General features: G+C 40.6%; 1 protein-coding gene across 2 annotated transcripts in view; it reads right to left on the bottom strand.

The window, feature by feature from the left end:
• LOC131063330 (uncharacterized) overlaps positions 1–27,869 on the bottom strand; it is a 167,561-nt gene that overhangs the window by 28,026 nt on the left and 111,666 nt on the right. Inside the window, exon 6 of one of the 2 annotated variants that reach the window (XM_057997112.2) lies at positions 20,415–20,495. The exons of the other annotated variant lie outside the window; for it this stretch is intronic. Coding sequence (XP_057853095.2) covers positions 20,415–20,495 — 81 coding nt within the window. The remainder of the gene's footprint in view (positions 1–20,414; positions 20,496–27,869) is intronic. 2 annotated transcript variants of the gene reach the window in all.

Genomic DNA, 27,869 nt, shown 5'->3' with positions numbered 1-27,869 from the left:
AATAGTTGGAATCTTCTCCAATGCTACGTAAGATTCACAATTAGAAGGTGGCCAAGGGTGTACATTCCAAGCAATACGTAAGATGTAAAAGACTAAATCAAGAAAGCCTATTAAAATACCAAGTACCACCACTTGGGAATTAGTCAGTGACGACTAAGAGAACAAAGGCATTGTTAAGATGGTGGTTTATCAGCCAACGGTGATATGGAACATTGAGAGTAATAATAGTATCTTAAGGCATCGATATTATCGAAGGAATGTTAACTATCACATTATCGAAGGAATGTTAACTATCACAAGATAGATATTCCATGAGAAGAGATGGAGATAGCGATTAGTAAGGATGTCTAATCAATAGAGATAACATAATCAAAAGACACGAAGGCAAAGGCACAACTCTCTTGCCAACTGCTATTAATAATAGGAGTCATGCCTCTTCGCTAGATGAAAGGATATAAATGAAGTATGACCTCCAAGGATTAAGGGGGGGAAGATGTGCTTAATACGTATGCTGGATATATGAAGTTTGATAATGATATCATGCAGAATTTAATAATAATATTTATGTAGACTGCAATACGTATGACAGTCATTTAATTTCCTTATTGTGGCAGACCAGATCTGACACATGTCAAGTCTGTCTGCTCTTACAACCAGAATTATAATAACTAATGCTTTTAGGCAGTGGTGGTGTTAATAATTTATATAATAAGTTTTATATATATATATATATATATATATATATATATATATATTCAAATCAGAATAAGGAATAATATAAATATTGTAAATATGGATATTGATAATAATAAATATTAATATCATAATTACTATTAATACAATATTTTTAGAGATTAGTAATAATTCATATAACTAGTAATTAATAAATACGTAAATGATTTATAAATGAATTAGAACAAGAATAATTGTTTAGTATGGTAGGGGATGTCACAGAATGTATATATAAATAAATATAAGTAATAAATATTTTAATATATATATTAAATTATTAATGAATAGTTTAATATATATATTAATGAATTTAAATAATGAACATTTGAATACATATGTTAATGAAAGGTTCTTAGATATGTATAAACATAAGTAAAGAATACATATCAATGAATAGTAGGAATATATGTTAAGAAATAAATGTGAACATTGGATAATGAACATTTTTCTGAATATATGTTAGGTAATACATGTTAAATTAGGAATATGTAAATGTGGATTATGGAATGGAAAATAGTAATAAAATGCAAAATGTAATATAAATGTGATTACATGATGGAGGCTATGGGGAGGAAACTCCCTTAGTTTAATGGAGGGATTATGATAATCCCTAATAGGCAGTATATATACTGAATATCTATATGTATATATGTATGGCTTGGTTGACAAAGTTCATCCAAGAAGAGACAGATCTGGCCGGTCCCCTCTGGTAGACTTGGATGATGAGATGCATAATCCAAGGCAAGGAATTGACATAGGGTCTTCCTTGGATGGTTTGGGTGTAATTGAAATTACACCCAAGACAGGAATCGAATTAACCTTCGATTTCTTGGATGGCTTGGGTGTAAGTAGTTACATCCAAGACAGGAATCGAATTAACCTTTGATTTCCTGGATGGCTTGGATGTAAGAAATTACATCCAAGACAGTAATCGAATTCACCTACGATTTCCTGGATGGCTTGGAACCAAGATGGGTTCCAAGAAGGCGAGTTTCACAACCGCCTAAGGACATATCTTCGTATGGCATTCGTATCTTTTTTATTAAATAAGAATTATGATTAATGTTAATTAAGTACATTAAAGTTAAATTGCAAGTTAGATTATTTATATATATATGTATATTCGTTGTATTCTAACAATCTGTTTTGCAGGTTAGTGATCCCTAACTAGTAGGGACATTACATTGTGACTCCCTCAAATGTGAGATATAAAAGGGAGGAGAAACTCATTTGAAGGGGGGAGAATTTGGAGAATGAGAAGTGCACATCTGATTTAAATAATAAATGCAGATCTGATTGTGGAAGGTTGTGTCCCTTTCAAAGGGCAGAAAGAATGAAGAGTTGCACTCTTTCAAAGGGTGCTAATGGTGAAAGGGTGTGTCTCTTGCCAAAGGACATACATGATGAAGAGGTGTGACCTCTCCCTCACATTGAGAGATATAAGGGGAAGGAATCAAAAGCATCTAGTGACATCACCATGGATCAAATCAAATCAGAACTGTTATTAAGTTATAGACAGTACCATCCTTGTTCTTGGTGGTATGCATGGGGATGTGTTTAATATATGAAGCCTGCTAATGTTCTTATGCAGAATAATAGTAACATTAATAATAATAGGGACTGCAATATGTATGACAGCCCTACTTAATTTTATATATATATATTCATAATACATAAGAAATTAGTATGCTTATAGTCTAAACCATGTTATTACTGCCAGTACTTAAGAAGATGGGAATGAGATGCTCCAAGGAGGGGCAGTCTAAATCCAAGCAATAGGTTAAGTCCCACGAGAGGGTGGGGATCAGCGACCCATAAGCCTTGAGGGTATAGACCCAAGATAGGTAAGGGCTTGGATCTGTAAACTTTGAGAGAAGCTATTGTATTTTGTCTCTAAGCGCTTTGGTAACATACATAAACCCTTCTCCCTTAAAACTGAAGTAGTAGCAGGGTATGATATCTATATTAAGAACTATGAATAATGAAATTAATCATCTAATGAGGAAAATAAATAAGCACTTGTTCATAACTAATTGAAGAATATCGATCAATTTTAGTATATTGAAATAGATTAGGTAGGGGACATTACAGTTAGTAACCCAGTGAATCAATTGGGCTCGAGTGTATGTTACTATCTTATGAAGGTCGTTATGACCATTGGTGTCAGTAGACATTAATCAGATGGCTTGTCTAGTTGGTTAGCAACCAATGAGTCAATTGGATTCAAGAATTGAAAGTACAAGTTGAGCAAGGGTGGTGAATATTGACGTGTAAAACATGCTTGCAACTTTGAAACCTTGGCCAAGGTGGTGTAGTGCTTTGCATGCGACCGTCAGTTCACCTGAATCAAATATACTTCCTAGTCAGATGGTCATACAAGTTAGGAGATACCTATAGTGTGTGCTTGAGTAGAGTCGTGTAGGTTCTAAACACTAGGCTCAGATGGCAACTAGTCCTAGACCTTGGTCTACACCCTTGTGAAGGGTATGGCCACTTTGAGAAGGAAGGTGTGCGAGGGACAGCCAGGCTAAGACTTGTAAGAGTAAATACATGTTTAGTCCTAAATGTATGGTTGGTGAATAATCAGATAACACGGTATTTCCCAAACGTACCAAGTATTCATGTAACAGAACGATTGTACATCACAACATAAATGACAATGATAATAATTAGACCAGAAAAGTTATATCTTTATTCCAATGTCCAGAGTTGTCCATACATCGTCTCCCTGCTGAGGTTCCAACCAAACAATATAAAGACCCGACGGTTGGTCAAGTTGCCAAGCGTCACCAACTCCCAACTACCCGACGGGAACCTCTCGGCGACAAACATACACGCAAACATAAACATAACAAACTTATAAATATTATTCTTACTAATCATACGTTATTTACCCCTAACATTAGCCCCCCCAAAAAACGTAGTCGTCTTCCAGACAACTCAGACAAGAGAAACTGAATTATAAAAACATAGCTAAGACCGAAAGAGGGAGGAGGCATCCCTGTAGTGGCCGCAGTAGGAGGTTGTTGTCTGGTCTGAAGTTTCAGGTGCTTTTTCGCTAGCAGCTGTCGTTCTCGTGCTTTCTTTACCATGTGAGTAGCTTCCAATAGCTTTTTATCTTTTTGTTCCAGCTGTAAGGTGATCTCTGCAACCTGGGCTGCTAATGCCTGTGCCTCCTCCTATATGCTGCAACAGGCCTCATAAGTAGTCATCTTCATTTCCATCTACATCCTCAAGCTCCTCTCCACTGTAGCTAACTGTGCCTGCTTCTCACCTTCCTTTTCCAGTGTTGTTATGTACATTTGCTGAGCCTCTTTTTCCACCTGGTGTTACTGCATCTGCAAGTACACCTTCCGGAAGGCCTTCTCCATGTTGCGGAAGGTGGTGCCCAAGGTGCCTGTGCCTGTGGGTCCAGTTCTGAATCATCTCAAGCGTACTATGGTCTGGCCACCCCTGCTGCTCAAAGTGGTGCGTGAACTCATCCTTGCACCCCTCGGTCATGAAGTGACACGGCTGTGTAGCGTCGACAAAATTGTCGGCCTCCATCTATCTCGTAAGCTGAGCCATGTTGCGTGCAACATCAAAAAGCCCCTGTAGCTCCCCTAGGAATCGTCCGAGTGAGCCTGTTAGATCCTTCGGATCGGGTGGTGTAATGTAGAGCCCTGCGACTGCTCCCTCTAGTCCATTGCTCTGCTTGTCGCTTCCCTGCTGCTCTTGATCAGCGGATCTCTCTCTGTCCAGGTCTGGGACAGTAATATCTCTATCTGGGGTCATGCCCAGCCTAATGGCGATGTTATGCGGTGCAGGGGAGGGGGAAGGTGTGGAGCAAGTGCGAACTGCCCTAGCCAGCCATGACCGATAAGCAACGAGGGTTCCATCTCGTAAGATGAATTTAAAATATATTATTATCAGCCAAATAGATATTGAATGGGTATGACTTCAGAGTAATTCAAATTAGAATAGTGGATAACTAGACATATCCATGTGGCATTTAAAATACTTAATATATATATATATATATAATAATAATAAGTTGGCATTTAAATTGAGAATAAATTAATCATAAATTCCATATGGTCCATTAGTGAGGAAATGGGGTAGAGCAATGAGGTCAGCAGATGTTAGGCCTCTGTCAGGTACATCACCCGCTATGGCGATTGTAGGTTTGCCATTAGTGAGGCCAAGGCGGAGTAAACCACTCTTGGGCTTGATAAGCGCTACGGGCATCTCATTGCATCTAAATCCTTTTGATCTTAGTGAGGAAGTGAATATGAAGAAGGCTAATGCATACACAAATATTTATTGAAATTACAAGTCAGTATTGAATTGCATTATTAATGTGATTTTAAGATCACAAGGATTAGTCCCATAAAGAAACCATGGATTAATTATTAAGTAATGATGAATGGATAAATTGCATACCCAAACCTAGTAAGATACAAGGGAACAGGGCCATGGGATAGCAGGAACTAGGCCTCTGTCAGGTAGGCAACCCACTGTGGATGACCGAACATCTGCCACAAGTTGGGCCAAGAGGGAGTGTACCGCTCTTGGGCCTGATAAGCGCTACGGGCATCCTATTGCACCTACTTCTCCTTGGTCTCACTAGGGAATGAGTATGGAATTATCTCATTGATAACAGTATAATCTTAAACAAATTGACTAATAATAGATGTATACTTCACATTCACCACTAGTGTGGGAGAGAGATAGAGCAATGAGGTCAGCAAAAACTAGGCCTCTGTCAGGTAGGCAACCCGATGTGGATGATTGAAAGTCTGCCATCAGTTGGGCCAAGGGGGAGTGTACCGCTCTTGGGCCTGATAAGCGCTACGGGCGTCTCGTTGTGTCTAAATCTTTTCTCTTTCATTAATGGCGAATAGGAGGTTAAGCATAGTCCATTTAATTAATACTTGAGGCAAGTATCCAAACATTGTGCTATCTATCCTCTTTGTCGATATGGCTAATCAGACTCATTATATTTACTCCATTTGAAATTCTTAAATACTCTACCTGAGATCACAAACTAGATTGAGTGTTTATGTTTTTGCATCAAGCTGGTGTTGATTTGTGTTTCTATTCATAACAAGAAAGAAATTTCACAATGTGTGTATTCACATGTATACTCCGTGTTTGCATATATGTATGCTTCGTGTTTTCCATGTGTATGCTCTGTTCCTTCCACATGTATGCTTCGTGTTTCCCATGTATATGCTTTGTGTTGTTTAACTCATGTTGGTAGATGACTTAGTTGAGGAAATTAAAATAAACATTTGCTTGAGGACAAGCAAATTCGGGAAGGGCGGACTGTAATGTCCCCACTTTGAAATAAAATTCAATAATAAATGATAATAATAAAATTAAAATATTTAAAATTAAATTAAAATATAAAGTAAAATAATTAAATATAATTAAATATGATTAATTAAAAATTAATTAAGTTAATGAAAAGTCAAAAGAAATGAAATGAAAGGTTGTGACTCCCTCAAACAATGAGATATAAAAGGGAGAAGAGAACCTCATTTGAGAGGGGGGGAATAATTTGGAAATGAGAAGTGCAGATCTGATTTAAATGATAAGTGTAGATCTGATTATGAGAGGTTGTGTCCCTTTCAAAGGGCAGAAACAATGAAGAGTTGCACTCTTTCAAAGGGTGCTAATGGTGAAAGGGTGTATCTCTTGCCAAAGGGTATACATGATGAAGAGGTGTGACCTCTCCCTCACATTGAGAGATATAAAGAAAAGGAATCAAAAGCATCTAGTAAGATGACCATGGATCAAATCAGATCAGAACTGTTATTAAGTTACAGGCAGTAACATCCTTGTTCTTGGTGGTATGCATGGGGATGTGTTTAATAAGTATGCTTAATATATGAAGCCCGATAATGTTCTTATGTAGAATAAATAGTAATATTAATATGGACTGCAATATGTATGACAGTCATACTTAATTTCATATATATATTCATAATACATAAGAAATTAGTATACGTATAGTCTAAAACATGTTATTATTATCAGTACTTAAGAAGTGGGGAAGGAGATGTTCCTAATAGGGGACATTACAATTGGTTTGATACTTACATTAAGAACTAGGGATGTTTGATGGACGAATAATTTATTTATGAATATTTAATTGATTGATTTGCGAAATATCATTGATTTGATGCATGTTAAGGGGGAGTTGTCTCCTAATATATTCAGTCTGAGTCATAAGTATCTTGAAATTGATTAATTATGGCTAAAGCATCCCTAAACCTATAAGGGGACATTACAAACAAGCTGATAGCATGATGGCACATGTAGAACGTCTTGTGTTCCAGTCTCAGGAAGTCGTGGATTCGTTCTGCCAGGAGTTGCCCCCAATTCTACACCTTCCCACATCTGATCCCATTCATTAATCCTATCATCCATATAGCTATGTCGGATGCCCGGTTGGCTTCCGTAAGGCGGCTTTTGACCAGGTCCATTAACATCCTCCATTCACCTGGTGCGATAAATGCACGCTTCATTCCTCTACTGTCGGCCCAGGCACTTTTCCACTGCTCCTCCGTGAGATCGTCTCTACACACCAAATCCATCAACCACTTCCTTTTTCCCTCGTGAGTTTTTTGGTTGGTTTGGTCGCAGATGCCCCCCTCTCGAGTATACCAAATACCCGCCTGAAATCCTCTAGTTTGAACGAAACTCGCACTGTGCACCCTTGGAACTGAATGATTGAAGCTCGTTCCTGTGGATTATAGCCCAATACCATGGTTCGTAGGACTGGCTCGAACTCCTTAATGTTGAATGTGGGCATTTGGACGGCGTGATCGACCTGTGCCCTCCTGAGAGATTCCTTTGTCACATGGTCTGGAGGGTTTTCTTCCCACCAGGTACGACATTCGTTGCCGGTCACACCCTCAAATGCTACATTCGCTGCCGTGAGTCCCTCTGAGTCCTTCGTTGTCTTTGGTCTTCTCCTAGTTTTCTTGTTGCTGGCGGGCTCTGTGGTAGTCATGGTTGTACTGCAACTGCCTTTTTCTATTCTTCTTCCCTTGCCCCTCCTTTGGTCATTTTTATAACTGTCGGAAAGATTGTCTCGCCAGTTTGTACAGCCCATTATACCACTCGTAGTTTCCTTGTCGTACAGCTTCCTTAACGTGTTCTGCCAGACAACCCCCTTGCTTCTTATACCTGCGCGTTGCCTGCCTAAATGGACTGTTGAGTACTGGTTTTCGTACCGTATGGTACGGTATTTATTTTGCTTGTTTGAACAGACTGTTGAGCACCCACCGTATGGACAAGGAGTTGCCATCATACGCCGTACACTCCTCTACCCGATTTCCTTACACCGTACGCTGTACGGTTTCTTCCTCAGGCGAATTCCTCTGCTTGTGCCCGTACGTGCGGACCGTACATCATACGGAATAAATTTTCCTTTATTGCCCATGCATCGTACGTCGTATGGAAGAAGCCCATTTTTATCACTCGTGCGTCATACGGCGTACTTGATTTGCCGGCATCCGTCGTCTGTACGTGAAGTCTGTACACCATACGGTGAAACTTGGTTCCCTCGTGCAATCCGTATGTCGTACGTATATCGCATGTTTTTCTCTGGTGTGTCTGTACGCGAAATTCGTACGTCGTACGGTAGAGTCTTCTGGCACGTGAGCTTCCCTGTCTGTGCAATCCGTACGTCGTACGGACTTATCAACTCTTCCTTGTTTGCCTTTGCATCCGTACAGTTGGTCCGTACGATGTATTGGTGGTTGTCCTAAACAGTTGCTTGCTTTCGTCTGCTTAATTCCACTTGGCTGCCGAGTTCACCTTGTTGTCTTCCCTGCGCTGTGCCTAATGGGATCTCGTGGAGGCTTTTATAATCATTTTTCTTTGCCAGGGTTATGGTTAGGTATAAATGTTTTATTAAGTTAACATAAAATAATTGCCTTTTTAGCAATCTTAATTTTTCCCTATTGCTTTTGCTTGTACTTGCCTGATATATCAATTTTTCAGTTCTTGTCGACTTAGACTTAGTTGCTTTTTCCCTGTATTTCTCTTCCTCACCCTTTAAGACACCTTTTTTTAACAGTTGTCTTACTTCCTTTATCTGACACGGCTTTTCCAATATTAGCCTCCTTACCTTTAATTTACCTAGGTATCCCTTGGCCTGATTGTGCCCTCTAGTTGGCCTTCTGTAAGCCACTAGCCAGTTTATTGTGTTCATTCTTGCGGATGAAGAATTTCCCTGTCTCCTTTGTTTCCTCCTTGCTAGCCCCCTACCTTGCTTCTTTTTCAACTTCTTCCCTGTTCCTTTATTCCTTATCCTGTCTTCCTTCCATTTCTTGTTTGGTTCCTGTTCGGAATTTTCATCCTCGTTGTTGTTCCTCTTTACCCCTGAGGCATTATTGGGCGTCTTCATTCTTATTTCTGAGTCGTGTAACCACATACATACGTGTGGTAGTCTTCTGTAGCATTCTTGTGCACAACACGTCCCTATGTACTCCAAATCCCATATCTTGTCCACCAATGGAGCGGGTCCCACACCCTTGTAGCAGCTGTCAATGTAGCGATCCCCGTACTGTTAGTACCATTTTACTCTCTCCGTCAATCTCTGGTGGCCCAGCTGGGTTAGGAATCACTCGGTACAATGAGTTAGGTCCGACTTCTACCTCGCCTGCTTCGGAAGCAATGACGAATAGGTCTTTTGTTTTCAGCACCATTTTTAAACATGGACATAGGGTTGCCCCATATACCTCCAAGTCGAGCTCTTCCTCCAGGTCCATCAGCTCCTCCTCTTTATTCATGTTCTCAGCTCTCCTCCAGGCTTTCGCTTCTTCATCAATGTCATATGCTACGTATCCCTCCCGAGGTCCTTCGTATGGGGCCCACTTCCTCCAATATCCTGAAACTTGCACCCACACAGTTGGGTCCCCGAAATACGCATTCGTGAGATGTTTGTGGATCCTGGGAACCGCCACACCTTCCACCCTTTTTGGTACAAGTCGTTCTTCCATGGCCACCAAAGGCTTCACCCAGTCATCATCCCTCTGATAGGGTTCTCCTTTTACCACCGGGTCCTCTTCGACCTCCTTGCTTCGACCAATGGTCCAATGTCCTCTCATGGCATATCCTAGCATGTTAATCTCAATCATAGGTTTATTCTGTTCCCTGTAGATGTTCAACTTGGAACCATTCACCGGGTCTCTGATCGGATTGTTGTCCAAAGTCGAGAGCTTTACTGCTCTGTTCCTATCGACCTCTCTAATCTTATAGGGTCCGAGCCAACGGACCTTGAACTTCCCTAGTTGAAGTTCGTTCCGACCGTTATACTTCAAAACTAACTGCCCCAACCGGAAGTTGGCCTTCTGTACATGCTCGTCGTGCCAATGCTTCCGTCGGCGTTGCGCCACCTCTGTTGCCCATTGTGCCATCAGTCTTCGTTAATCTAGCTTTATCAAACCACCAAGCCTTGCATTCAAGCTTTCTTGGTCCTCGAGTTTGTTTTCCACAGCCACCCGAAGGCTTGGCACGGTGTACTCAGCTAGTACCACTGCCTCCTGCCCGTACATGAGCTGAAACGGGGTATGCCTAGTAGTGACTTTGTATGTTGTACGGTAGGCCCATAGCACGACTGGTAGTCTTTCCTCTCAGTCTTCCTGTTCCACCCCACACGATTTGTAGATTATTGATACCAACACCTTGTTGGTTGCTTCTGCCTGTCCGTTAGCGCAGGGATAGTACGGACTGGATAGGTTATGGAATATTTTAAATTCCACAGTCATGGTACGAATTACTTGATTGACAAAGTGCACTCCTCTGTCACTGGTGATTTGGAGTGGTATCCCGTACCTTGTGACAATCTGTACGTACAAGAACCGTGTCGTACTCAGAGCCCCGTTATCCAGCAAGGCCCTAGCTTCTCCCCACTTGGTCAGGTATTCCGTGGCAACTACAATATATTTACACCTGTGTATGTTACTTGGCTTCAAAGGTCCCACAAAGTCCAAACTCCATCGTTCGAATAACTCCTGCGGCTGCGAAGGAAAGAGAGGCATGAAGTTCCTCTTGAGGGGTTTCCCCGCTCGTTGGCAAGTGTCACATCCGATCACCCACTCTCGAGCGTCGGTGTATAGAGTTGGCCACCATAGACCGGCCAGAAGCACTTTCCTGACAGTTGCATTTGGTCCCATATGTCCGCTTGCTAGCCCATCGTGTGCCTCCTTTAATACACCGCAAATTTCCTCCTCCATGACACACCTCCTCAAGATTTGGTTGGGACCCATCTTATATAAAAGCCCATTAATTAGTTGGAAGGTTTTGCTCTTCAGTACCAGCTTCCTCTGTTCCCCTGAAGGCATCTCGCTTGGAAATGTGGAGGTAGATAGGTACTAGCCTATCTTTTCATACCAAGTTGGTAGTATTGCAATTTGGAACAAGTGTGCATCTAGAAAGTCTTCGTTCACTCCCTCGACTGGTTCCCCTGATCTGATCCTTGATAGTTGGTCGGCTATTACATGGGACTTCCCTGGCCGTACGACAATGGTGAAGGTGAATTCCTATAAGAGCAGTAGCCACCGACTTACCCTCCCTTGGATGATTGATTTATTCACCAGGTACATTAGTGCCTGATGGTCCACATAAAATGTGAACGGTGTAGCCAACAAGTAGTGTCGGAACTTCTGTACTGCGTACACCATCCCGAGTGCCTCTCGCTCCGTTGTGTTGTAGTTCCGTTCAGCCTTTGACAGGAGTCGGCTTGCAAAGAAGACGGAATGGTCTAGTCCTTGCGCCCCTACCTGGGCAAGGGTAGCACCAATTACAAAGTTGGAGGCATCGACGTTTACGTGAAATTCTTTGTTCCAATCCGGGTATACCAATATCGGTGCACTCACCAGCCGGTCTTTCAATTCTTTGAAGGCTTGTTCCTACTCCATACCCCACACGAACGGCTCTCCCTTCCTTGTCAACTTATCTAAGGGCCAGGACACCTGCGCAAAGCCTTTGATGAATCTTCGGTAGTAGCCGACATGGCCAAGGAATGATTTCACCCCTGTTACGTTTGTTGGACTCTCCATGTTGACAATTACTCCCATCTTGTTTGGGTTTGTCTTCAACCCTTCCTTACAGACGATGTGGCCCAGGAGTTTCCCTTGTGGTACCATAAACCTGCATTTCTTTCGATTCAGGGCTAACCTAGCCTTCCGACATCTTTCCATGCATTCCCCCAAACCCTTCAAATGGGTGTCCTGATCGCTAAAAATCGACCAGTCATCCAGAAATGCTCTGAAATTCCCTATAGACATCTTGTCAAAAATGTGCAAAATTATTCTCTGGAAGGTCGCAGGTGCATTCCATAGCCCAAAGGGCATGCGATTATAAGCATACACTCCTTCCTCCACCACGAATGTGGTCTTCAACTTATCTTCTTCCGCAATACTTATCTGATTGTACCCAGAGAATCCATCCAGAAATGTGTATATCTCGTGCCCGGCTACTTCTTCGACGATGCTATCAATGAATGGGATCAGAAATGGGTCCTTGATGGTTAGTGCATTTAGATACCTGAAATCCACGCATATCCTTATTTGATTAGCCTCCCTTTTAAGAGAGATAACTATTGGAGAAACCCAGTCACTAGTTTCCACTTTGAATATAATTCTTGCTTCTAACATTTTATTGATCTCCTCATTTACTTTGGCTGCGTAGTTTTTGTTCATCCTGTACGGCCTCCTTCGTACTGGTTGGGCTCCTGGTACGAGGGTTATGCGATGCACGCATAGCTCCAGCAGTACCCCCTTCAAGTCCTTGTAGGTCCAAGCAAAGACGTCTTTATATTCCAGAAATATCTTGAAGGTTGTTGCCTTTAGCACGGGGTTCCAGTCATCCCCTACAAGTATCACCTGCGGTTCTGCCTCATTGCCCAAATTAACCTTCTCCACACCTTGTTCCTCGTACTTGATGGGTTTATCCCGTTCAAACTGGTGGGCTCGCGTGTCGTCCATCCGTGCCATCCCCTCTTGGTATCTACCATACTCCGAGGGGAAGGATTGTTCTTCCATCCCGCCGCTTGATTCTCCTATCTCACATATTTGAAGCATGTGACACTCCGGGTGGAAGACCTCATAGTCCTCCATTTGCCAATGAAAAAGTCCCACCAGTGAACTGGTTCCATCCTCGGAACATCCGTCTAGTTCCAACACTCCTTCCTCATCGGGTTCTTTCCCTCCTCTGTCTCCTTCAAAACCCCACTCCCATCTATTTGAATCTTCTGAGTCGGAGTCCGATGACGCGAGCTCTTCGCTAACGGACTGGTTCCTTAGATCAATTGCATACTTATGACCGTCACTCTCGATTGAGAGCGTATTCCTTTTCCATTAATGATTAGCTTTGGCCATGATCAGCCACCCCCTTCCTAGAAGAGCGTCGTACACTTTCCTTTCCAGTGGAATGACTACAAAATCCAGAAGGAATTGTTGCGTCCCAATTACCACCTTTTATGCCATGAGGGTACCGAGGGGTTTGATACCGTGTTGATTCGCACCGATCGAGTGGAAGGTTGGTGGCCAGAGTGTAGGCTTGCCGAGGCTTTGCCAAGTTTCTTCCGATAGTACGTTGACTCCGGACCCACCATCAACAATGGTGTTTGTAAGCTTTTGCCCCATTATATCCATCTCTACTACTGTCGGTTTTTGTCCGACGCCCACTGCGAGTAGCATAGGATTCATGGCATCCATACCAGATTCCTTCACCAGGTCTGTACTACATGGTTCCGCCATCGTTTGGTTTTCCTAACCGAGGTTAGTGTCCCCGGTTTCATTTGTTAGAGCCATCCTTAACTATGGCATGGTCTGCAGAAGGTCAGACACCCGTACAGTTATTGTGGTTTGTAACATTTGCTTAATGATAGTTTTCTCTAGTTCTGACCGGACTAGTGTACCGGCAGCCAGGTGTGAGGCCCTCCGCTCTCCAGCCATCGCCCGCTTGATATCCGCCCTTGCCTCCTGGAGCCTTTCTTTTTCTGTGCGAGGGTCAGGGTACATGGCTTTCTTGTTTTGCAACCTTGTGATTGCCAATATGTCTTCTCCTGATCCTTCCACATCCAGCATGTTCACCCCTTTTTGCTTTGGACAATCTATGTCCTCGTGATTTCCCGGAGCGCACCATCTGCACAACAAACTTCCTACATCACCTCCGTTTTGGCATTCTTGGGCAAAGTGATCCCATTCATTGCACTTCCTGCATTGAATCATGGGTCGCCCCTTCGCGTCGTATTGAATTTTGCTCCTTGGTGTGATATTATTGGATCTATTGTTACCCCACCGATTGTTTCTGTACCCTCCAGGGGAGGCGTCAGAGTTTGTTGTTGGCTTCGGAGGTGTCGCCGGTGATGTGGCTTGGTCGGGTTGGGCGTAGAGCACTTGTGTGCTCCGTGCTTTCAAATTGTACGAGCATTCCTTAGTGGAATGTCTCATTACTTGGCAGATGTCACATAAAACTTTGCAGGGACAACTTCCTTTAGTGTGTCCTTCATTCTTGCAGTCAGTGCACCATAGTTCTTTTCCTTCCTTACCACTTTCCTTGTCACCTTTAACTCCATCATCCTCATCATATCCTTTCGGAGTGCTTGCACGGTTTTGGATCCCCCATCGCTGTCTTCGTCCGTGCTGTCACCGTCGCTCGCCTGTCACTTCCCCCAGGATGTCTTGTTTTCACTTTCAATATCCATGGCGCGGTTATATGCTTCATCGTACGATGGCGGAGGGACCACTTTCATCGTCCTTCTCAGGGATGGTACCAATCCTTCTATGAACCACCGCTTCTTGAGGCCATCCGCCGGCTGGTTCTCCATTTTGTTAAGCAATTCCCTCAACCTTTTGTTATATGCGCGCACACTTTCATTTTTTCCTTGTTTGGTATTGTAAATCTCTGCCACAATTTCGTTGTCATCCCGTAGAAGTTTGAATTCTTCCTCGAAGGCCTTCTTCAGATTGCTCCAAGACGTTTTATGCTGAGCATCGAGGTCTCTATACCAATCAATAGCTATTCCTCGCAGAGTGGCTGGGAATGCCTTCACCCAGTAGTCCCGGTCGTCCTGGCCATTTGCTTCCCAGATGGTGATGCATGTCTTGCAATGTCGTACAGGGTCCTTTGACCTGTCGCCCATGAATTTTGGGAGTTTCTGCTTCTCCGTAGTGTGTGCCATCGTTCTTTTCTGTATGGTTTTATGCAGTGCCTGGAATTGGCTATATGTCGGGAAGGTACTATGTGTCCGGGAGGTACCGTACACTCCTGGTCTGGTCGAGCCCCTGTCAACCGGGCTTTGGTCACCTTCGCTTCTATAGTCCCTCCTCCCCGGGGTTTCCGGATCTGACCCTCCTATTTTGATGCCCTCTGACAGTGACAAATTTTTAATGCCAGACAACGTTGCTTCAAAAATAGTGGTGATTTCCTCGTGCAGGTCTCGTACCGTCTCCTCTCCTTGTTCAAAAAATTTCGACTGGGTGCTTTGTGATTCGGCTCTGGAGTCTTCTTCACTTGACATCGAGTGTGGGGCCTGCTCGGCGAGATCTTCCTCTGCTACATCTGGAAGTGGCAGGTTCCTGGCGACCTCGGCCAACTCCTTCCACGTACACGGTTTTTGCCTCTCCCGACTATGACTCCGACTCACACTCCGACTTCTACTATGTTTCTCAGGACTCCTCGAGTCAGCAACCTCCCTTAGTCGCCATCTCTTGTCGGCCTGTTCTTTTATGTGGAGAGATCTCCATACAGTTCCCTCGTTTACTCCTTCGGTGGTAGTGGTACGTATGTCTTTGTTCGGTCGTAGGGGCGTCAAGTGTCAGAGGTACGGCGCTGACTAGCCTCCCTCTCCTCTTCCTACCTACGACTCCGTTCCTCGTACCGTCGGAGAACTTGTTGCCGCCGAAGTTCCTCTGTTGTTTCCTCCCTTTGGTCTTGGAGTGCAATCAAATTTCTAGCGAGTAACCTTGGAATACTCCCAAGTAGGTCAAAGACGGGGGTGTTGACGGTGAGTTCACCACATACCGTGCCTTTCGAGATGGCTCTCTCTTGAGCCTCTTGCTACACGTACTACGTGACCGACACGTCCCACAACTCCACCAAGTCTACCATCAACTGATCCTCTCGTTCCTCTTCCGCGGTACTCTCTTCGTGCATGTCGCTGTCCACGACAATTAATTGTTGGTTAAATGGCCGGCCCATTAATTGCTTCCACCTGCCGCCATAATTATCTCCAGGTTCGTTCAGGCAACGGCGCCAAAATGTTTAGTCCTAAATGTATGGTTGGTGAATAATCAGATAACACAGTATTTCCCACACGTACCAAGTATTCATGTAACAGAACGATTGTACATCACAACATAAATGACAATGATAATAATTAGACCAAAAAAGTTATATCTTTATTCCAGTGTCCAGAGTTGTCCATACATCGTCTCCCTGTTGAGGTTCCAACCAAACAATATAAACACCCGACAGTTGGTCAAGTTGCCAACCGTCACCAACTCCCAACTACTCGACGGGAACCTCTCGGCGACAAACATAAACATAAACATAACACACTTATAAATATTATTCTTACTAATCATACGTTATTTACCCCTAACAATACAGATGAGAAGCATATTTGTACAGTGATCTTTGATCCTTCCTATTCTTGTTATTATGTATCTTTAATTATTTTATGAAAGATTACTTTCTTGCATTAACTATTCAAATAAAAGTTAATTTCAGTATTATACTGAAGTACAGTTAGAAAGTTGGTTAATTCCTTTTTCAGCTGAAGCAGTTAGTTTCTTTCTTTAAAAAAAAATACATCCAATGAACTAGAAAGTAGTTTGCTTTTGTTTTAATTGTTTTAAGTTTTAGCTTGTTACAGCAAGGTTCATTGTTGTGTTTTGACAAATGTGGAGGCTGAAATGGTGAAATAAGAAGGGGATGAAAACAATGTGCTGCGAAGTACGGACATCTGGTAAATGAAGATTCGGTAGATCAATCTCATGCATTCCTCCCTTACATCAAAACAACTTCTGACAAGATTTCCAAGACATTGAAATGTGGATACATAAAGAATTCTTCATTCAACAACTTGCAAAAAATAGGTGGGGCTCAAGACCTTTAAATATAGTTGGAATGTAAATTTAGTTTTAGTTTCTATCATTAAAAGCGCTCTTAGAGTAGACCTTACTAAGGGAGAGTCAATTCAATTTAGGATAATTGAGCATTGCAAAAACATTCAACTCAATAAAATGAAGTTCGCATTCAAAAAGCACCAAATTGGACTAAAACCGCATTCGTATGACTATTGAAAATTCCTATATCATTTCTAAGGAAGAGATCTTTTCAAAATGGCAGCTTAGCAAACTGCTGCAGAATGGAAATGCCCAAACAACTTCAACAGGGACAGAGCTTTGAGATTAGGCAATCCATGGAGATCCATTATCCTTAATCCTAGGTATTTTTCCACAATCTAAAGAGAACAAATAATAAATATGTTGCTTGATAGATGAACTATTAGGTTGGAAAATTTATTTAGTAACAACTTGTTCAAACCAACTAGTTTACAACAGCTACTCTAATCCAATCAGCTAATAATTACTGAAAAAAAATTGATATTTTCTCTTGGATGTGCCCATTAGACATCCTATGTGTGTAATAGGACCCCCTGGTGAAGGACAAGGAGGAGACGAAGGCCCAACCTTTCCCAACAAAGGAGGTTACCTCTAATTCACAATCCAAACATATCTTCATCCTAATTATGCATTATATAGACTGATATGAGACATCAATACAAAATTATGCTCTCATAGATTTTCTAGAAGTATCTTTTTAAATCAACAACAATTAGTTGTTCAAGCATGCATGCAAGTACATACTGAAAAAAAACATTACAAGCAATACTAAGGAATAAGCAGGAAGGCCTATGGAAATAGAATGCAGAGTCTCGGGGACAAGGCCACCACCTAGTATGTAGGTAAGGCTTGAGAACACTAGTTTACTGAAAGATCCCTGACTAGAAATCTTATCCAAACTACTGATTGTTTTCAAATTCAAATTCTTTGACCAGCGAAAAGTGTTTTTGGAAGTTTATTGTATTTTCAATTTTTGTAGTTTTTTGGATTTTTGACAATACATGGAAAATAATAAATGCAATACAATAAATATAGAACTGATAATAGTTTCCAGATTTCTGATTATTAATTGCAGCAAGTACAAATAAATAATAAAGAGGATTCTTGATAGAATTAAGCCATTCAAGGCCTACCAAGAGTCCAATGCTGGGGTTTAAGGGTGGAATTTGAGCCTTGAATGAAGCAATGACTGAACCAAGCACCTCCAGCTGCTACTAATGGCTGCAAATGACTTTATTTAACTCTAGGATAATTACCAAAAACTAATATTGAAGAATTATTAAGACCCGGTTGGAATTCCAAATTCTTGCCAGGCAAGATCCCCAAATTAGGTCTCTTTTCCTCAATGAATTTGCTGCTGCTGCCCAAATCTAATATTTTCTTCACACCAAACCAATTGTGATCACTTATTAATATCCCAACAATGAATTCACACACCAATAGAGGTGCCAAAACCCTTTTATTTGGCTTCCACAAGCAAGAAGAGTCGTACGGCTGGCTCTAGAAGGTTCGATTTGTTGTTTTTGGTAGTAAACCAAGCCCGAGAAACCCTTTTGTTTGCTCAGATCTAATATATTAACCCTGGCAATGCTGTAAATGTTGTATTTTTACTGCAAATCAGTCCCAAAGTTTAAATGCTGCTCAAAGTTGCTATCGTGGTGAAGAGGGGAGTGTGGATTTCCGTCCACACAACCTGATCTTGAAGGGGTCATGACCTCCAAATGCTGCTCAGGCAAAAATCGTGATGTTGCAGACCTCCAATGTGTAAAGGTTGTAAAATAAACAAATCATGAATGCTCCAAATGAATCGTACAAGCCTCTTTAACCAAATTGAACCCTAGAGGCATCAAAGAAAGATTCTTTGGCATCTTTTATTCTCCAAAAAGTGGTGCCCACATGAGGGGGGATCTCCAACATGAATTAACAACCACCTTTTAAGTTATTGGAATTCGCCTAGGAAGGAGAGCAAGGACTTTTAAAAAAAAGTCATTTATTAAGTTTTATTAATAACTTACAAGTTACTTTATTAGATTTTTCTATTTTTAGAAAAATGACTTATGTAACTTTTATATCATAAAGTTACTTTATTACACCCACCAAAGTCAAAAGAAATGACTAATCTATGTCCCCTTTGGCTGGTGAATTCATCTCCAAACATCAACTTCACCTATGGAGATGGGTGAGAGGTGAATCTGAGCTCTGAATGGCACTAAAGAAGAGGGGACATTACATTTACACAAAACTTACTTGATTGAGAAAACAAAACCAATACTGCTCCTCATGTAAGAAGAATCTATATGACCTCTTAACTATCTTACTTACACCAACTTGAGACAATCCATGTGGACAAAACTTTGCTTTCTTAACATATGGGATTCTCATCTATACAATAATGGTTGCTAGCTATGAATTTAAGATTCTAAGGGGTTCCTAAATCCTAGAGTGAAAGAATGTTTTATGGGTTTTAGAGTAAATCTTACAAACATATAATGGACTCTTGTTTAGATGCATCATATGAATGTGTGTGTGTCAGGAGGACAGGAATGTGTTTATTTTTAAGAAAATAAATCAAGCTTTGTTTGGTTGTGTTGATTAAAATCTTCATACACAACTTTATAGTTGCAAAGATGTGTAATTGGACCTAATCATTATATAGTGGGCCAGGTAAAGGGAAATATGTCTATTTTTCTACTTCATTTAATTTGCATGCTTTATAGATTTTTTAATCTTGAGATGTCTTAGGGAGTGTCCCTCTACCTAACTTACCATCTAGCTTATGGGAGCTGGCTCTAAACGTTTCATTTTACATTTAACATTAATTACCTTATTGGGTTGGTTGATATGCCTTAGTCATGGGTTGACAATGTTCATATTAATAAAAAACTTCTTTCTTCTTTTTTAGTATATCCACAGTAATTGTCTCTTCTTTGGAACTGATGCTCTTGCTTTGGTCATAAACCTACTTTGGCTAATAGCTTTCACAACAATATCTTCTCCATTCCATCCCTCTCTATAGATAATTAGGCACAATATAAAGAAATCAATGACAAAACACTAGAACTACCATTAAAAAATCAACTAATGAATGAATCATGAGACGCAGATAGTTATATCATCAATCACACTTATAAAAGAGCCATTTCATGTCCCTTCGACCATAAAGACTAGTGTCAATCATATTCCTTTCCATGATAACAGAAAAGAAAATATACATTTAAGTTTGACTTTCTCTGACATAAGAAAGATAAAGTACTATTGCATGGAGAAAATTGTAATTCAAATTTTGTGATGTAATCTAAATGCTAGATTCTGCATTGATGTGCTCGTTTCTTTCAATTCAATGTTTCTTAATGTCTTATTTAATTATGATTTTACAGTGTAATACAAAAAGCATATTTTCCAGAACAATATTTATTTTTTAGTTCCTAATGAATAAAAATGTAAAACATTTGTTATTGTTAAGAAAATCCTACTAAAAGTATGAACTCTGTTCGTGCATGGCCATATGCTTGAACCATGGGCAGTTCATGAATAGAAATAAAGATTGACCTTAAGACGGGCCAGCATCGCTCTAGAGTTTCTCCATGTCCCATCAACCAATATGAAATTCATAGACAAGTCATCATCCATCTGTACATGGAGAAAATCGGTAAGAATTATTTCAAGGACAATCAATTAGACATGTCCCTTGAATCACAAAAGAAATGTATATGGTGTCATTTATCGCTAGAGTGAGTAAACATTTGAATTAAGAAATATCAATAAAGAAAAGTAGAGGAAGCAGTATATATAAATTGTATGAATTAAATGAGAAGTATGAGCGCTTGAAAGGAAAGAAATAGTAGGAGACAAACACCATATAAGAAGAGGGTGCGGTTTTGCAGGGAATGGCATGCATTTACCCAGGGCATGGTGTCCCTACCCTGGAGCTGTTCAAACTCACAGGTCATGGGTCAATTTCAGCGTGCAAAAGAAACCCAACCCTTTGCCCACGACTTCAAAAAGGGCATGATGGGTAGAACATGGAAAAAAAAGGCTGAGACAAGGCAGAAACAGCATGGGAAAGAGAGATCGATAGGGGGAAAATGGTGGAAAAAATATGATGTGGCTGAAGCATTTGGGACTAATGGCAAAGTTTGGAGGAAGAAAAGTGCAAAGAGCATGAGACAAACATAAATTAACTCGCCAAGATAGACGCCGGACATTGGATGCCATTATACCAAGTTAAACCTTTTTTTCCTAGTCATTCTGCTGGTTGATATTGTTGTTATCCTCTTTATAATGAGATAAAGGTTGTTAAAATGCCTTCCTGTAGATGCTGCGAGCTTGGGTATGAATGTTGTATGCTATTGGCATTTAAATCAAACCCCTACTAGCTCCAAATTGTCTCTGACCATCTGAACTCGGCTACCCTATGTTCCTTCTACACCTCTAATTGACCATCGAGCCTTAGCTGGAGATGATGATCAGACAGTAATATAAGATTTAGTTTTTGGTAAGTGACATTTTAGAATGGATAAATTTTGTTCCTTACAAGTAGCATGTCCGAGGCAAGGTTTCCCCTAAAAATAATTACAAAGAAAGGTCAGAAGCTGCCTGTTATGGCATATGTTCACATGATAAATATCCATATAATTAGGTATGGTTTTAGAAGCCAATCAATTCTTTAATGAGATTGTTGATCATGGCATAGGGGCAACTTTAAGGCTGCTACACATCTCTGGATAGTCAACCACACTACCTATAGACGATTCAAAGCATGTAAACTTTAGTCAATTACGAACTCTCCTAATTGTTGATGGTGTTTTTATGCACGATCGAACACAGAATAAAGTATTGAATACTCTATCCTCTCTTGAACAAAGACTTCTCAAATGTTGAACATGGCAAAGGATCACTTGAGACAACTCCAAGGTTTACAATGTTTGGCCTTGATGTAATGCCCCCTTTTAGGATAATTAGGAATTATGGGACAATTACTTGAATTCCTTATAATTACAATATCTAGGATCTCTGCTGTGTCCAATATGGCAATATAAATATGCAATGAGATAGAATATGATATTGCTTATAGCAGTATGGATTTGCTGTCTCTGATATAAACACTTAAAGCATGCAATGTCTGATCCTTATTATCGCTTATAGCAACATAGTTGCTGTGTCTGATCTTATGTATCAACTCACAATAATAATGTTGACATGTGTACTTTATATTTATTATATCGGGTTATTATTATGTTTGCTGAAGTAGTATTTATCTATGATATTTTTAACATATCGTATAAACAGTAACTTCTTTCATTAATTCCCTTGGGTTACTTGTGATGTTTATTTATGATTGTCATTTATAGCTGTATTCTGATTTATGTGTTTGATATTTCAATAGTATAATTTGATCATTCACGGTTCTTTTTTTTGTTCCTTGTGTTATATGTTCGTGACACAATGGCTGGTATCTTCTTCTTCTTGCAGATCACATATTCTGCTCCTCAGCGAATTCTCCTTATTTTCTCCCTTCTCTATCTTCCTTCCCTTTATTTTCCTCCACGTCCTTAGTGGGGAGTCACGTCCATTAGAATAGAATTAGGAATGGTGGTGACTCCTTGAAAAGTCACCGCTTCCCAATATTCATTACCAATCAATGCATAGTTACAAGTATTATCATTGTCTAATGCTAGGGGAACAATCTCTGATTGGCTAATATGAGATTGTAACAATGAGTTCTTAAATGTTAATAAAAACATCTCAATGCATAGTTAGGAATATGCGTTAATAGATAAATATGAATATTGGCTAATGGATATTTTCTGAATATATGTTAGGGAATACATGTTAAATTAGGAATATGTAAACATGGATTATGAAATGGAAAATAGTAATAAATTGTAAAATGTAATATAAATGTGATTACATGATGGAGGCTATAGGGAGGAAACTTCCTAAATCTAATGGAGGGATTAGGACAATCCCTAGGGCAGTATATATACTGAAACTGATATGCATATGTATGGCTTGGTTGATTAAACTCAACCAAGAAGAGACGGATCTGGCCGGTCCCCTCTGAGGACTTGGATGATGGAGGCATCACCCAAGGCAAGGAATAGACAAGGGTCTTCCTTGGATGACTTGATTCGAACTCATCTTCGATTTCCTGAAGGGCTTGGAACCAAGGGGTTCCAAGAAGGCGAGCTTCACGGCCGCCTAAGGACATACTTTCGTATGGCATTCGTATCCTTTTTATTAGATGAAAATTATGATCATGTTCATTAAGTATTAAAGATAGATTGCAAATTAAAAATGGTTTATATATATATTTATATGTTGTATTCAAACAATCTGTTATGCAGGACAGTAATCTCTAACTAGTAGGGACATTACAACCATGAATGCGTGTATGTTGTTGGTTGAAAATTTTGTACACTTGGGGAAATATACAAAATTGTGGTTTCAACCACAGCACACGAGTAAAAACTCTCCTAATTAAGAGAAGGCTCCCCCTATCTAACTACAACTTGAAAAATAAAATGGGATGGAACAGCAATCTTTCTTCTTTTTTCAAGAAAGACAATATCCTTTTCTCTTCACAGAAAAGGATAGCGATTGAATAACAGCAGTAACCACTTTCAAGTGAAATAAGAGAAAGGAAATGAAGTTTCCTGAAAGCACAAAGACTTTCGTAACTTCCTTCAAGACGGGACAGCAATATCAAGCTCAAAGACTTGACTATTGGAAGTCCTATCTACCCTTTGCTATACTAAATTTTACAATGAATAAAAGATAACAGCTCAAAGACTGAAATAATCTATTCTTTTAACACAAAGACAAGAACTAATTCAAGTTCAAAGACTTGCTACTATTTCTTATCAAACAGTAATTTTTCCTCAAGAATAGACGCAAGCTCAAAGACTTGCTGCTCCTTCAAGAGAGTTTCCTATTTTAATTAATCTTCTCTACTTGCAGCTCAAAGACTTCAAATTAGATTGGACTAAGCTCCTTTAGAAACACTTTGCATAGAAGAAATAAAAAGATTCAAACTCAAACATGTAGCTCAAAGACTCAAAACTTGAGTAATCCTTCTTTCTTATTCTTCAAAACCTTCAATTCACATACATAAGCTCAAAGACTTCTTGCTGTAAATTTGGCAGAGTTTTTGTTTGCTTTCCCAAAAGATATATTTACAATGGACCTCTCAAGTATTTATAGAAGAGGAGCCTTGAGAAAAAGGTGGGAAGATCCTAACTAACTTGAGAGATTCTCTCAACCCCCAAGACTCATTCAATAAATAACTGAGACTTCATTAACTAACTAAGAGTTACTCTAACTAACTAAGACTTATTCCAACTACAGTCCTAATCAAACACAACTTGTAGTTGCCTTACATGTAATTACAATAGTGCAAGTAATGTGTAACTTGCATTTTACAAAAATTACTTTTACATGTAACTTGTCAAAACAAAATTACAACTAAATATTACAAAAGAGGGAAAATTCAACTAAGTGTTGAAAAACACTTAAGTTGCATTTTGTGAAGACACGAATCCTTGAAATTTCCGGATGCTCGCTTGTAGTTCCTCGGGATTCGGTTCACAGGTATTCTTAGCAACAACCATAGTCTTCACAATAGTGTCGTGACAGCGGAGGAGCGCGGAATTGTCTTTATCCAGGATAGACTGGATCTCATGCAAAAAGGCTTGGTGTTTCATCAATGTTTGAATTGAAGCTGCCGAGAATTGTTCACTCCTCCATTCATTATGAATCCTCATCTGTAAATCAGCAAGAACCTCTTCTTCTGGAATCAGCTCTCCATCCTGACTTACTATATTGCAAGAGGCCCTTTCACAATGTGAGACAATACCTCGATAGACTTCATCCCGGAATCTCCTTGCATCACTGATCTCCTCAATGAGGGATTTAAGAACAAGGGTCTTGTTTTCCATGAGTTCTTCAAATTCCAAGTACATGACCCTGGAAGAGATGATGGCGTGCTCCTACAAAATACTCAGCTATTGTTGGGGCATGGTACGCCAGATTGCCAGACTTTTCTCAACACTTCCTAGGTTCTTTTTGAAAGTGTCAGAAGTCTGATCCAGTTTCTCCTCAATGGTTTCCAACTTAGACATTATTTGAAAAATGTCTTTTACCACTTGTACACATTGATCATGAAGCTGATCAACCCAAGAATCCAGTGCTTGTACTTTCTGAGCAGCCCTTTCCACTCCATGAATCGATTCTTGGGAACCAGAAGAACCTATGGAGTTACTCCCTTCAGCAGCAGGTTTTGTGATTTTATGAATGGCTGCCATGAGCTGTCGGTTTTCTTCTTCTAGCGTGTCTTTCTTTGCAAGAAGATCATCACACCTTTGCACTAGTGAAGCAACAGAAAACTGAGCATCATGTTTAATGACTTCATGTGCTTGCTTGCCCAATTCTACCCTTGTAACCTTATAATCAGCAGCTGACATTTCATTAAGTGGTTTATCTGCAATAGGTTCCACAATTTCAGCTACTTTCATCTTGTTGCTATCAACAGTTACCCTAGAGATAGTTTTTGCCTTCTTAGCAACTTTTGATCTGAACTGTTTGAGTTGCTGGTAGTCAAAGGCATCAGGTGAGATCTCTTGCTTCTTCCTTTTCGAGGTGAAAGAACTAAACCATGGAGGCAAAGTCATCAACTCACTTCCAGTAGCAGCCGTAGGCAAAGGAGAAGCAGTTTCTGTTTGAATTACCGTGGTCACCCTGGGAGGAATATCTGTTTGAATGGCGACCACGGTTTGCTCAGTTACCAATGGACATGAAGATTGCCTAATGAATTCTTCAAAACCAGAAGTGGAAGTATCAATTTCTGATAACTAAATGCAAGTGGGATTATCTTCAGGAACTTTCAACACACTTTCTCGTTGTCGATCAGGAGAAGGCTCGTATGCTGAAATGGGAACTGCATTCTGAGGAGACTCATCTACGAGCAAATCAGGAGGAGAAAGAGGCATCTGAATGGAGAGGCGAGTCTGAAACTGGAGACTTAGGCGCATCGTCAGATTGTTGCCCCTCTTCTGGATTATCCAAATCGATCACCCGAACATGGAACCGTGATTTCTCCTTCCCACGAGTAGTCATCTCCTCAGGAGGAAGCACGACTGCACGACTAACTCGTAACTTGATCCTTGTGCCTGAAGATGAAGCACCCTCCTTGTTATCAATCTGAATCTCAGACTTCCGTCCGAGAGGCCCTGTAGAATCATCTTCTTTACCAACCTTGATTTTGATAAGTCTAACAGCATTACTTTTCAGCCATGCGTTAGTGTTGGCCAAGATAGGCTGAAATCTACCAAGGCTGGAGACGCACTCCTTGTGTGACCATTGGATCAAAGGAAGTGGAGCTTCCTCAACCCTTCGTGAAGTGTATTCAGGATCAAGTATATGCTCGTCATCGATCATCCCTTGTGGGATATCCGCCAAGTTCAAGTCAACAATTTGCTCAACAATGAGCCTACAGTAATCCATCTTCAGAACTTCGGCTTCCGTGCGGAGATCTACCCAGATGTCTTCAATGCGATGAACATGCACAAAGGATTTCTTGATCTTCTCCTTCATACCTCTATAATCAAAATCAGCTCTAGGTTTGAACCTCTTGAGCTTGATTTCCTGCAATTCAGCCTCCATGGCCTTAGCCTTCACAGATGTGACAAGGGAGTATCGACCAATTTTCAATGGGTTTGTGCTAAAGATCCCCATTCCAACCTTGTGTCTAGCAGACTGAAAAGTATGAACAGCCATGATCTGTCTTCTCAACTCCATAAGAATTATCTTATCGGTTGGGTATCTTGGAAGCATGTATGGCTGACCATCATAGCATCCAATCCTCATATAGGTGAAGGTGGGAAATTGTAGGAACAAGCACCCATACTCAGACACCTTGACCCATGCCTCATCTGATACTCTTTTGTTTATGCGATCCACGTCAAACTGACACATGAAATATCCGAAGAATGCATCTTGGACTCTTCTGAAATGCAGTCTGCTAGGTTTCAATGGCAACTGGTCATAATATTCCCAAACTGGTATAAGCGAGCGATCACCCTTGGTAGAAAGACCTGGAAAGTGTCTAAGTGACGCTGCTAAATATACCAAATAAGAATTCATGAAGAAGGTCATAGTGGTAGGAACTGCTGCAAGTTGTTCACACAAAGCATCACTGATGATTTCACCCCATGAAATGTGATGCGACTGCCGTATGAACATAATGAATTGATACATCCATGGCTCAAAGACATTGGAGTGCTCAAGGCCCAACATCCTGCTGAGAAAAGTAATGGTGTCTCCTATCTCCCACTTGAAATCACAACGGTACAACTTTGCCCATCTTGAGAAGGAAGGACGTGGCTCTTGGATCCACCTATTGATGTGTCACTTGCAATCTTTTTCCCTTTTCACAAAATACTCTGCTGCACTTTCTTTGGTGATTTCCATATAAACAGGTGCAGGAGGTATTTTGAAGACCTTCTCGATTGTATCCCCATCAAGACGAATTATAGCTTCACCATCATCATTTTTAATGACTCTTGACTCTTTGTCAAAATGATGGGCGCATGCAAGAACGAACTCAGGTTCTAGGGCAGCCACTAGGAAGGAAGATGCATGATGGATATGGCTGTCCAACAGCCACTGCAAGTTGTTATCCTGTGGATCTTCTACCCTGTTGATGAATTCTGCCATATCAACATGCCCTATTTCTGTGTTCCTGATGCGATCCAAAGGAGAAGAAACCTGGGAAGGTGCAACCTCATTCTGGTATTTGTCATATTTGTATTTCATTTTCTTTGGAGTTAGAGATGCCGGCAAATCTGACATTGATTGTGAACCTGGAATGCTGTGATGAAGACTTAAAAGAGTTAAGGCAACATCATAGTCAGCTGCAAATATCATTCTTCCTTCTTCAAATGGGTAAAACTTTGATTTCTGAATTTCACGGTTTTGTGAGAGGAAGAGGGGAGATATGTAGAAATG

The sequence above is a fragment of the Cryptomeria japonica genome, chromosome 3 (genome assembly GCF_030272615.1).
Source record: "Cryptomeria japonica chromosome 3, Sugi_1.0, whole genome shotgun sequence".
In the NCBI taxonomy this organism is placed as follows: Eukaryota; Viridiplantae; Streptophyta; class Pinopsida; order Cupressales; family Cupressaceae; genus Cryptomeria; species Cryptomeria japonica.
This window is presented reverse-complemented; position numbering and strand designations above follow the sequence as displayed.